Source organism: Epinephelus lanceolatus, chromosome 20 (genome assembly GCF_041903045.1).
Source record: "Epinephelus lanceolatus isolate andai-2023 chromosome 20, ASM4190304v1, whole genome shotgun sequence".
Taxonomy (NCBI): Eukaryota; Metazoa; Chordata; class Actinopteri; order Perciformes; family Serranidae; genus Epinephelus; species Epinephelus lanceolatus.
Window position 1 is genome coordinate 27,809,157 of NC_135753.1, and position 12,738 is coordinate 27,821,894.

Below are 12,738 nucleotides of genomic sequence, written 5' to 3' on the forward strand. Positions count from 1 at the left end.
TATCTTTCTGCACTACTTAGAAACTAAATGAACGATGTTTTCAGTTTTTCACAGCGACTACGTGATCTCATTTTGACTAGATTGACAACTTAATCCTCGGGGCTTTCAATCATGCACATTTTCACACATTCAACAGTTGTTTCAAATCTCACTTTTCAGACAGGCTTTCCTTGATCATTTCCTGTGATGTAAATGTTCACTGAGGAAACATTTAATGTTTTGTTTAATGTCATTTTTGATCATGTGCCTGACATTCACAGCTGTCTCACAACTGGGACAAGAAGAGGTAAAAAAAAAAAAATCTTGGTGGAAATGCCTTTCCACTCAAACATGGTACATCTCTCCCAGGTGACTGCTTAGCACTGGCAGTAATTGAAAAGTTGCCCCTGGCACTGTGTGCGTGCGTGTGTGTGTGTGTGTGTGCATGTGTGTGCGTGTGTGTGTGTGTGTGTGTGTGCGTGTGTGTGTGTAAGTCATGAGGCATGTGTGCATGCAACAACAGTTCTTTCTGTGTCTGAGCATGTGCATCTGCTAGTATCAGCATGTATGTATGTGCACCCGTGTGTTCATTGGTGTTGGAACAGAGAGTGTGTTTATGTACACATGTGTCCTGTGTGTGTCTTCATCACTAGGCCTACAGGTTCACACTAGTGAGTCTACCTTTCCTGATGTATGTGTTTGGGAGTTTAACCATTTTTTCTCCAACAGGAGGATGAATTAATAACATTTTCTTAACACCACCCTCCCCTCCCCCCTCTTTTTGCTCTTCCACAACGAGGGGCCAAATCTCTTCAGCATTTCCAGCCCTGTGAGCTAATTTGACAGCTCACGGGGGTGACGCTGATTCCACTTCGCAGAGACAGGTACCCTAGGGCTAGCCAGCTGGATCGCAGCGGATGCTTACAGATTTGGCTTTAGCTTCATGCTGGGTGTCATCTGTCTCTTTGGTCTGGCGCGGGATAATTTTTGTGTATGTGTGCATGTGTGTGTGTGTGTGTGTGTGTGTGTGTGTGTGTCCACCCTGACATCATGTGCCTGAGCAGTTTGTGCCTGGCAGGCCTTGTCTGTCCAGGTTGGCCATCAAACACAGCCAGCATGGCCCTAATCTGACGAGGCACTGCTCCAAACATGCCACAGCAGCCCGAGAAGTGTGTGTGTGTTCATATGAGTGTGTGTTTGGGTTTGTGTGTGTGTGTGTATGTGTGACCTCAGGGCAGACCCCCTTTTTTCCTACTCCCTGCCTTTCTCTTCTGCTCTGTCCCACGTCGAATATCACCGAACACACACACTCACACACACACAAACTGAAGAAAAACTTCAAAAACCATCAAGTTGAGCTCAGTCGACGCTTCCCCTCCACCTCACAGTCTGAACTCCTCCTCTGCTCAAGCTGTAGTGTGTGCACACGCATGTGTATGTGTAATTTAAGTGCATATGTGTGTGTTTGAAATGCTACAGCCAGGAGATGCAATTTTGCCAACCACAAACGGAGAGATATCCTCGTCCGGCGCTCCCTCCATCCCACATCTGTCACTTTGATTGTGGGCACTTTGCGGGATGCTCTGCCTCAACAGGTTTACAGCCTCCCCCAGCCTGTTGCCCTCAGTCGACTTCGACACTGCCTCTTGGAGAAAGAGACGATCCCTCCCTGTGCTAGGACGGGAGAGGACAGGGGGACAGAGCCCCATGGGAGAAATGACAGTGCGGTTCCTGTTAATCTCCGGGACGAGCCCCGAAATGGCGGCAGGGGCCCGCCGCAAACGCTAATCGTAGCCGACACACTGGTCTCCCCCTACCCACACACACTTTCAGTCCTCCCTTATGCCTCAGTGCCAATCTCCAGCTCTAAGGAAAAGGGGCAGTTCACCGTCATGGCGAGACAACCCTGACAAGGTTTCATCCTGTTTTGCTGTGAAAGAGAAATATCTTCCCTTCCCTGAAAAGCGCAGGATGATGAGTACATATGTTGATTTTCAGGCTGTGAGCCATGTACCGCCACTGTGTCTTCCCATCAGGCCTTGGGACAGAGTGACAGCGGGATAGTGTCACACTACACAGTGACTTGTAAAGTGCCACTGCACAAGGGCCTTCAGTGTGCTTATTTGGGTCTTTACCTTCCTGCTGCAATCCATTCTTCATGTTTTTACTGACTACCTTTGATTCTATTTTTTGCTCTCACCCCCTCCACCTCTTCTCCATGGTGGACAGCTCTGAAGCATCCTGCCTCCAGCAGGCGGAGGGACAAGAACGTGGTGGCGTCGGGACAAACAACCTGCTTGCAGCTCAGGGACTGAGAGAGAGTTAATGAAATAAGAAACTGGATATGGAGAGAGGGAGAGAAGGTAGAAGCAGGTAGGTGGGTTGCTGGGCAGCAGGTCCTCTCCTACCACCCCTCCACCCCCACCTCCCCTCAGGCCCAGAGGCCTTGGCATCCAGTGAGTAACACCCCCCTCCTTCCCTTCCCTTCCCTTTCCCCCTTTCCCATCACCACCCCCCACCTGTTCAGAGCCACGGTGCAGTGAGTGGCGTTCAGCGTGTTGTGAACACAAAGCAGCGGCCCTGCGGCCCTCCGCCTGGACCTCGGTGTCAAGACCCAGCCAAGCTGAGAGAGAGAGAGAGGCAGAGAAAACATGAGAGAGAGAGGGAATGGAGAGCAGAAAAATGCAGACTAATTATACCCAGTGGGTAATGCAAGCACCGTCGTTACCGGGGCGGTGTGGTCGAGCCGGGGAGGAGAGAGATGCAGAGGCAAGAGCGTCACCGGGGCGAGCTCGCAGGGCCAGTGGGCATGTTTGGTAAACCACAATCACAGACCTCCCACTGCACTGCTGAAGCACCGTTTGTGGAAGTGCTGCAGGAGATCATCTGGATACTGGCGAGCATGTACGCACGGGGGGTGAAACACTGCTGCTTTGGTCCTACATACTGTGCACAGATCATAAGTGGAAGTGTAATGAAAAGATGATGAAGGAGAAAATACACATATCCGGTTAAAGTGTTGTGTACATGCTGCTCAGGTACATAACTCAAAATAAAAATCGTCAGTGGATTGGCAGAGTCTTGGATTTTAGCTGGTGGATAATTCAATGAAACTCTGTAACAGCAAATAAAATAATACTAAATGTTTATTCAAGACATTGATATAATTTATTTGGGTCGAGAGGGAAAATCTGAAATTCCAGCAATTATCAGTTCATGATTAATTTATGTCTTAATTTCAGCTTCATTCATATTTTCCAACCAAACCAACAAAATCTCATTTGCAGAGCTTAAAAAAGTCTGAACTTAATGACAGCATTTATATGACTGTTTGTTTAAACTACATGACAACATATTAAATAGGTCAATTACTTGGAAACAGAATATTATAAATATTATCATGTTCTAAAATAAAATAAGGAACTACTGCTGCTGAACTGCAATTAACTAAACTACATTAAGTATAATTATGTGAGGCTTTTAAGAGAATTAAAATGATCTTATCTCTTCTAATGTAGACACATACTGAATTAAGCAGTGGCATATTTACCATGAACAAGTTTAAATTCTCTTGTATAACTCTGAACACTCTTTGTTTTTTAGTGACCATTTTTGTTTTTTAGTGACCATTTTGGAGAGTGTCCCAGAAAGGCTTTGTGTTCTGCACAGGGGTGTCAACTAAAAAAGCAGAATTCACTTAATAGACCTGTGGGACAGAAATACAGAGAAACACATGATCTGTTCTCATGCAACGAGCTCTCGCATGCAAACTGCAGCCGAACATCAGAACGCTTGCAGATAATGATGCAGAAGGACACATAATTCCTCGTTATGTTGATGTTGGCTTTGCCCTCCAAATTCTTTAATGCTGTGGAAATCTTAAGTTTTTAAGTTTTAGAGGAGAGGAGGTTTGAACTTCTTTTTACTTCCTCTTCGAAAGTCTGACTGCAAAATGCGTTATATCTAACCCCAGGTTAAGTGTGCAAAATCTAATTTAAACTGCAATTTCAAAAATTAAAAATGATATATAATAGATGAAGTTCACACTTTGTAGGGAAGTTCAGGAATAAAATTTTAGAACTTGTTTTTCTGTCTCCTAATCTAAACCATTATGATAATAATAAAACATCAATTTATTATATATACACACATATATTCTTTTTTAAATTATATTGTAATATATTATAATTATTATCTTATTATTTTAATGTATTTTCTTTCATCATTTATTATTGTAAACATGCCGGCCTCTCTACCATTCTCAGGGTTGATCTAAATGTTTTTAATTTCACTCTGCAGAATCATGAATAAACAAAACAACAGGATGCACGGTCCCGTCACAGAGGCCTTCACTGGATCTGACATGCTCTGTTGTCAGAGATCCTCTTGTGCTTCTTCAGACAAACATGAGGCTGCAGCAGCGAAGGGCTTTTTTTTTATCCCTCGGCTGTTGATCAATCATTTAATCTCCTTAATAGGCCCAAATCAAAACTAATGGTGCATGTAATAAGTGTTTAACTAAGCAATGTGGACAGTGGGGGACTTAAGTGGTGCCTTAATGATTTTCTCTTAACTGAGCATAACAGTCCTAATGAATTTAGGGCTCGCAAACAAACTTTTGACAACTAATATGCAACGTTTGCCCCAAACAATGCCCCACCTCACTCTGACTGAATAACTGCATGTTCTTTGCTCTTGCCACAAGTGCTGTGTTTATTAATACATTTATGCCAATATATTTGCATTTCATAAAGTGTAATAAAAGCATTTGCTAATCCAAGATAATTCAGTCACCGGGGCTTTGCCAGCCCTGGATTTGATTTTCAAAAGTGAGACATTTGGTGCCATCTTGTGGGGAGTGTTACATTTTCAAGAAAACATACTATATATGGACTTTGATCTAATATCTTAGTTCATTTTATTATAGTGACATTTTGATAAATGCAAACATTGTATACCTAAGAAACTAATTATCAGGTATCCATCTTAACGTAGATCCAGAGAGGTCAGCAAAAAGAGAATTCAGCCTTCTCTATGCTCATACAATGACTTTAGTATGCTTGTTAAATTTTTAGATGTAAGGTTATAACATGCCTTGGTATATCACTACATACAATAATTCCTTTATTATTCCTTAAGGGACAAAGAGGTGTAATGGATTCCTAGTATTCTACCCCTATTATCATAGCATTATATTACTGTTTTCTGTGTGCACTGTAGGCTACATATGATAAGCTTAGTAAATACTCAATATCAAATACTAAATACATGACACTGTGTAACTGTGGACACTCTAGTTACTTACTAGTTACTTATCATAGGTTTATAAAAAACAAATGCCTTTATAGTGCTTAATAAATCATAAATTAATGCTTTACTTATGAGTTGTAACACATTAATAATATCTACTTTGGGGTTGCCAGGTTGTGAACCATCCTGTGGCTGGTGTTTATACTTTCTACTTATTAATAATGCAGTTTTAAGTGGTGTGGGTTTCATCATTTCTAATAAGCAACTCTAAAATTATAGATGTCAAGAGTTGTTAAACATAATGGAATTTGGTTGAGATACTCTGCAGGTATAGCGGCCCATTACAGAGTCTAACTAATGAACAAAATAACAAAAACATAAAGCAAGTGTCCTTCTGGAGGGAGATAAACACCAGCTACAGGGATTTTGCACAACCTGGCAACCCTACAGTTATCCCTACACTGTATTTACCTAATACAAAGTGGTGGGCCCACTATGATATAAATGGGCCAGTTGTGGAAAGAGTGCAAACTGACTTTGCAATTATATTTGGTTTTAAGTTTAAAAAAGTGTATAATATACACTCCTGTATATTTAAAGAGACACATTCCTATATTATTCGAGGAATTATTGCATTGTGAATATGTAAGTAATGTGTGGGGATGAGTTTAAAAGGTAGATTTGGATGTGGTTTTGTTCCACCACAGAGCAACACTGACATCTGCTGTCCTCAGTGATGCAGAACCTCGGGCCACTACACCTCTTTCTCTCACACACAAGCCTGCAGACATTTAAACCAACGATATTAAAAGGCACATCATTGTGACTTACCTTGAATCAAGACTGTAGACTAAAATATTTTAGGTGGACTTGTTAAACCGCTCAAACCGCGTGAGGCTTCTGGCTAAGCTAAATATGACACCCCTCTCTCAGCCATTTGGTTCAGTCCACGGCCTCGTACCCGGAAGTAGTAGTCAATATTTACATCGCAGTCAGCTGACTTCCATCCACCTGACTGCAATTAGCACAAGACTATTGCAGGTTTTTCACATTGTAGCTGTCATGTATTACTATATAATTAAAATATAGGCCACGTTAATGACTGACGGCTTAGCTCTGCAAAGTGGCGCTTCCGCTTTCACCGCTAGCTGCCAGTTAGCTTAACATTTGGAACATCTTGCAAGTGATTAGCACTTAGCTGGATGAGCTAGCTGCTCTACAGGAGACACAACTGTGATTTAACTACTAAAATTAACGCGTCAGCAGAGTTTGTAAGGATGGACAAGATTGCCAAAGGTGAGTGAAATCCACAGGACAATAAGAATTTTCATTGTCATCATGTTGGCATGTTGTTTGCCTTTTTAGCTCTGATCCCAGATTGCAGCTGATCTGATAAGATAACTTACAGATAGGCTACAACCCCAATTCCATAAAAGTTGGGACGCTGTGTAAAACGTAAATAAAAAACAGAATGCCATGATTTGCAAATCCTTCTTCAAATGTTTCAAATGTTCAAACTAATGAACTATTGTTTTTTGTAAATATAACGTTGCACTTATTCTGAATTTGATGCCTGCAACACGCTCCAAAAAAAGTTGGGACATGGGCAACAAAACACTGGGAAAGCTGTGAAATTTTCCAAGAAAAAACAAAACACCTGTTTTGAACATTCCACTGGTAAAAAGGTTGGTTGGTAACAGAGTAAAGTATCAGGACTGGGTCTGAAAGGGACATCCTTGAAAGGCTTACTAAGTAAGTAAGGATTATCACTGTGAAAAACTGAACAGAACTTTTAACCCCATACTCCACCTCCAGACCCCTCAGGTCGGCTGACCTAGGGCTTTTAACTGTTCCACGCACTTATTTTAAATTCAGGGGTGACCGTGCTTTGCAGTCGCAGCCCCCAGACTCTGGAACAGCATTCCCCCCTCTGTCAGACTTGCCCCCTCCATCGACTCTTTTAAAATCAAGGCTAAAAATGTTCCTTCTTCACTAAAGCTTTTGAGTCCTCCTGATGTTGCCTTTGTGTTTATTTGTGCATTGATATATGTTGGTTGCTGTTTTTGTTCTGTTTATTATTTTACTTCACTTGTATCTCTTTTATCCATTTTTAACTGTACAGCACTTGGGTCAACTTGGGTTGTTTTTCAGTGTGCTTTATAAATAAATTTGACTTGACTTGACCTTCGACCCCTCAGGTTGCACTGCATCAAATACCAAACATGATTGTACAAAGCATAGGCACAAGCATGGGCTCAGGAACACTTGGGAACATTGTCGGTAAACACAGTTCGTCACTACATGTACAAATGCAAGTTAAGACTCCACCATGCAAAGTGAAAGCCATATATATCAACAACGTCTGGAAATGCTGCTGACTTCTGTGGGTCCAAGCTCATCTGAGATGGACTGACACAAAGTGGAAAAGTGTGCTGTGGTCTGACGAGTCCACATTTCAAATTGTTTTTGGAAATTGTGGATGTTGTGTCCTCCAGACTAAAGAGGAAAAGGACCATCTAGATTGTCACCAGCGCAAAGTTCAAAAGCCAGCACCTGTGATGGTATGGAGATGTGTTAGTGCCCATGGCATCATGAGTAACCTACACATTTGTGAAGGCTCTGTTAATGCTGAAAGGTACATACATGTTTTGGAGCAACATATGCTGCCATCCAGACGACGTCTTTTTGAGGGACGTCCCCGCTCATTCCAGCAAGACAGTGAGACATATTCTGGACTGTTGAGCAGTTGAAGTTGTAGAGTGCTATTAAAAGAAAAGGTGATGTAACACAGTAGTAAACATGCCCCTGTCCCACAATTTTTGGAATGTGTTGCAGGCATCAAATTCAGAATAAGTGTATATCTCCAAAGAAACATCAAAGTTTATCAGTTTGAACATTAAATATCTCGTCTTGGGACTGTATTCAATTGAATATAGGTCAAAAACACTGTCCCAGCTTTTTTTTGGAATTGTGGTTGTAGATAAGAGGCTATTCAAATGATCATTTTGTGTCATTCGCAGTACCATAGATATTAGGATCTTCATGTGTTTTTATGCTTTTTATAGTCCATTAAGGTGTGCTTGTTATAAAACACGATAATGTAAAAATGTTGTATCCTGTGTGTTCGTCATGTTTAAACTGAATTTAATATGAGCTGTTTGTTGCTGCAGATGTGGGCGATATCCAGTCCCGACTGTTAGACCACAGACCAGTCGTTAACGCAGAGATCCGCTACTTTGTGAGAGAGTTTGAGGTACTTGTCATGAGCATTACAGATGTGTGTTCCTCTAAAAGGCTGCACCATTTAAAAAAAATCTAAAATTACATACAGTTGTGATGATGACATAACAATCTGCATGTCACACCGAATCCTGTGGCATCACTTTCATGCCATCAACCAAAATCAGAATGTGTGCTATAAATAGAATTAGAATAGAATCTCATTACATAAGAGAATCTGATGTATTTAGTGCAAATACACTTGTTCAGAAATATCACCAAAGCAAGTAACAACTCTGATGGAGTAATCCATATACTGTAACAACAGTGTTTTCTCTTGTTCTTGTAAAGTCAGTGCCAGAAAATGTTTTCAAGTCATTTGTTTGTAATTTTTCTCACTTATTTTAATAGAAGCAGCATGCTAAGACTCAGTGATAGAGTAAATGACTGTGTGTACTGTGTAGTATGTGTTTGTGACAACATTGAGCTTTCCTCTGCTGCTGTTTAGGAAAAACGTGGACACAGGGAGAGCAGACTTCTGGAGAACCTCAACAAAGTGGTTCCGGAAACAAATGAGCAGATGCTGCCCGCAGATTTAGGAAGCATGTTGTCTGATGTTGTTAAGCGGTGTAAGTCTCTTCTCTCTAATTCACACTGAACGCTTTGGAAATTGTGCTAAGATTGTGTGACATCTCATCAGACACTACGATTTGTTGCCACATCTGTAGAAAAAGGTTTTGATATTTTATTTTGTGTTGGTCAGTTTATAGTCAGTCTTTGCTGTTATCAAAACAATGTGCTGATTGTCTTGTCTAGTGCTAATGCAGAGGCATATTCAGCCACAATGTACGTATGTACACTTACAACAGAAGTCTCTCAGAACACACTATGAACCTCATGCAGCAACATTCTCTGAAATTCCTTTCATATTTTCTCTTAATTTTCTGTGAGAGGATGCACCAATCAGTGTTAACCATCCAAATTTGCTATAACCCAGGTGTGCTGAATGATTAATCCCATTTGATTATAAGAAACCATTTAGCAAAGATCACGCATCCTAAACAATGTATAGATACAGGTGTTGTGCCGTGTGCCAAGACTCTGGCACACGCCCAAGAATCTGAGAGATGCCACCAAAAAAGGTGTAAGAGGAAGAAGAACTTCTGCAGTAGTGAAAACAACGTACTATAACTTAAAAAAGTAAACATGATTTTCCAAAGTGTCAGTACTGCCATTACAGGAAAACCTAAAACACAGCGATCGCAAAACTTTTGCGACGCTGTAAATGCTGTGTCAGTCGCAGTGGTTGAAGAAGTATTCGGATTCTTAACATAAGTAAAAGTACCAATACCACACTTTGAAAATACTCTGTTACTATTAAATGTCCTGCAGTGTTACTTAAGTAAAAGTATGTAAAGTGCAATCAGGGAAATGTATTAAAGTATTAAAAGTAAAAGTACTTGATGCAGAAAAGTTTAAATCAATTTAATAATATAATTAGGACAACTACAAGGAGAAGCAGATAGCCCTCATGAAATGTTCTTGCATAAAAATTAAATTGAATAATTATCAAAATAGTTGCTAATTGTATGAAACATTTAATAATCTAAATCTTATTGTTTGAAATTCATACATTTTTTGTTCATGTTCCACAGTTTTAAGATGTGTTTCATTGTATTGGACAAAGAATATGTGAAAACGAGATGTAGTAAGAGTGCTCTCGACAACTTGTAAAAATGTTCTCTCACCTAAGAGAAGAGCAAAAAGAGAAAACATTGGTGAATTCTAGAAATTAATTGGAACTAACAGAAATAAGAACAAATCATGGATTCTAACAAAAACAAGAGAAAAATTGTCTATCACCTCCTGCATGAGGTCCTGTGTTATATGTAATTGTACTGTATTTTGAATCCCAATGATGGCATGATGACACAAGAAACCTACTTCAATGAACAGCTGCAATCTTAATATATTTCTTTTTCTTGTCTGTTTTGTGTTAGCGTAAATGGGAATGTTGAATTTGGATATTAAGAATATTTTTTTGCTCTTCTCCCATAGTGGAAGCTGCTAATCACATGGCAGAGAGAGTCCAGCAGAGGGAGCTAGAGGCACAGCAGGTAAAACCAAGTTAAAGCAAAAGGACTGATGGTGTGCAGGTGGACATTATCATAGCCTTGAAAAGACAGATCAGATTGCAGATGTACAGGTTCTTCTGATGTTGTGTCCTCTCTGATGTGCTGTATGAATTTAAGAGGCAGTGACAGCTAAAGTTGTACAAAGTTGTCTCCTTGTGTCCCTCCAGAACACCCAGCTGCAGGGGAACATCGAACGTTTGAAAGATGAGTGGGCAGAGTTTCTGAAGGAGCAGCAGAGATTAAAGGAGGAGGTGGATGAGGAGCACGCCAAAGCTGTAGGACAACTCAGCACCCAGTACAGCGAAAAGAAGAAGGACTTGACCAAGTTCTCACCCCTCTAATCAGTGGACGTTTGCGAGGGTGTGAGTGAACAAACCTCTCTTATTACGCGCTTGTGTTTGTTACGGACATGGACATCTGTTCTGCAAAACAAACTCTTGGCTTTGATCGATGAAGTTGCCGCTTGGTGTGAAACGTAGAGGTTCTGCGTCTGCACAAGATTCAACATTTTCCAAATCATAAATATGAAAGTGTGATTAACAGTGTGGCATTATACAGGCCATCAGACTCACAAGTTTTTCTCTTTAGCACATGGAATTTTCACAGCACTTAAAAGGTCTGGAATATGTCATTTTTAAACAAGCAATCATTCGATTGTTCCTTGGCCGTGAAGTTTTCAACATTTCAAGATTTTTAATGGATGCCTGCCTGAAGGGTGCTGATGATAAATTTGTGTCAGCCCCGAGTTGAAAGGAACCCGGTGTTTGGCACCAAGGCGAGATATTCTAAGCACTGAAAGCAAGATCATTAAATGTTAGAAAAGCCCTTCTGAGCAGGTGTGTTTAAAGCACAGGTCAAGTGTTGTAGAAACGAGCTTAAACAAAACTGCTTCCAGAACAAATCATCCCTCAGCAGCTCGCCCGTGTTTGGAACATTTGACCTCTGACATTAACTTCAAGTAAACCAACTGTCTATGAAGTAACTTGCATTATGAAAAGCCTTTGCTGAAACCAGTTTGAATGATCAGCAGCAGCTGTTTTTTGTTTGCTTTGCCACCTCAAATCTGATTTGAATGAGTCATAAATCCAATATTTTTGTTGCTGTTTAAACAGAGAAAAATCTGATTTTGGTCTTCTGGTTTTAATTTCTTTCTGGTCATGTAATCAGGAAAAAGGAGTGCTTAAAATGCACAGTATGATTAACTAAAACTCCAAGAGTTCATTTCTGGTTTGCCTTTTCACTCTGTTAATTGAACTGAACACAGAGGTAGATGCTACAGTGGATATAATCTCCTTTTAAAGATATCAGAGAAAAAAGTTGAGCACGCATTAGCAGGTGCTGGGTTAGCCGCCTGTCTCCAATATGCCAAACAGCATCTGAGAAACAATAATTTTTCATGTGACGCTGTATTACTCAATGTTTTTACCGGTTTATATCACCAGTTCACTTATTTTGGGAAGGAGGAGAGTTCTTTGGATATTTTGGCTCCTGGTAAAAACCTCCTGAACGTCTGAAAAGGTGAGCACACATTAGCAGGTGCTGTCTGATATGTGCCCAACAGCATCTGAGAAACACTAATTTGTAACGTGAAACTGTTTTATTTAGTGTTTTTACCCATTTTAATCACCTGAATCATTTGTTTTGGAGAAAACAAACTAGAGCAAGCAAAAAATACTCCAGGCCAAGTTTCAGCTGCTTGCAATCTGCAATCCTCACCGCTAGACGCCACTAAATCCCCCCAAATCGTACACACTGTTCCTTTAAATTATTTATGACAGTTATAAGTAAACACAACAATATATTAAAGTTGTAACATAAATTAGAAAGGAAGTTAAATCATCTGTGTGGGTCTTGACCTTGAAGCAGAGAAGTGAAGTCGATGTTAGACTTGCAGCACTTTTAATGAAGTGTTTTGTTTTTGCTCAAGACAATGGTGGGTCATTGGGCAGGTTAATGGATGGGTGGGCACACTGGGCACATTCCTGGCATGACTGAAAACACAGTTCATCTCGCACAATGTAATAGAACAAGTATTTTGGAAACCCCCTTCACATCCCAACTGCACACTCCTTTCAATTGCCCCGACACCTCATCACCGCTGAGACACCGCTGTCTCATGAAGAAGCAGGTTTGGACTTCACCATCAGCTGAAGTA

General features: G+C 40.6%; 1 protein-coding gene across 1 annotated transcript; it reads left to right on the forward strand.

The window, feature by feature from the left end:
* Window positions 1-6,366: 6,366 nt before the first annotated feature.
* bloc1s5 (biogenesis of lysosomal organelles complex-1, subunit 5, muted) lies at window positions 6,367-11,707 on the forward strand. Its single transcript, XM_033638488.2, has 5 exons — window positions 6,367-6,525; window positions 8,400-8,482; window positions 8,957-9,077; window positions 10,507-10,565; window positions 10,751-11,707. Exons 1-5 carry the CDS (start codon window positions 6,507-6,509, stop codon window positions 10,922-10,924), a joined length of 456 nt encoding a protein of 151 aa, XP_033494379.1. The 5' UTR covers window positions 6,367-6,506; the 3' UTR covers window positions 10,925-11,707.
* The last annotated feature ends 1,031 nt before the right edge of the window (window positions 11,708-12,738 follow it).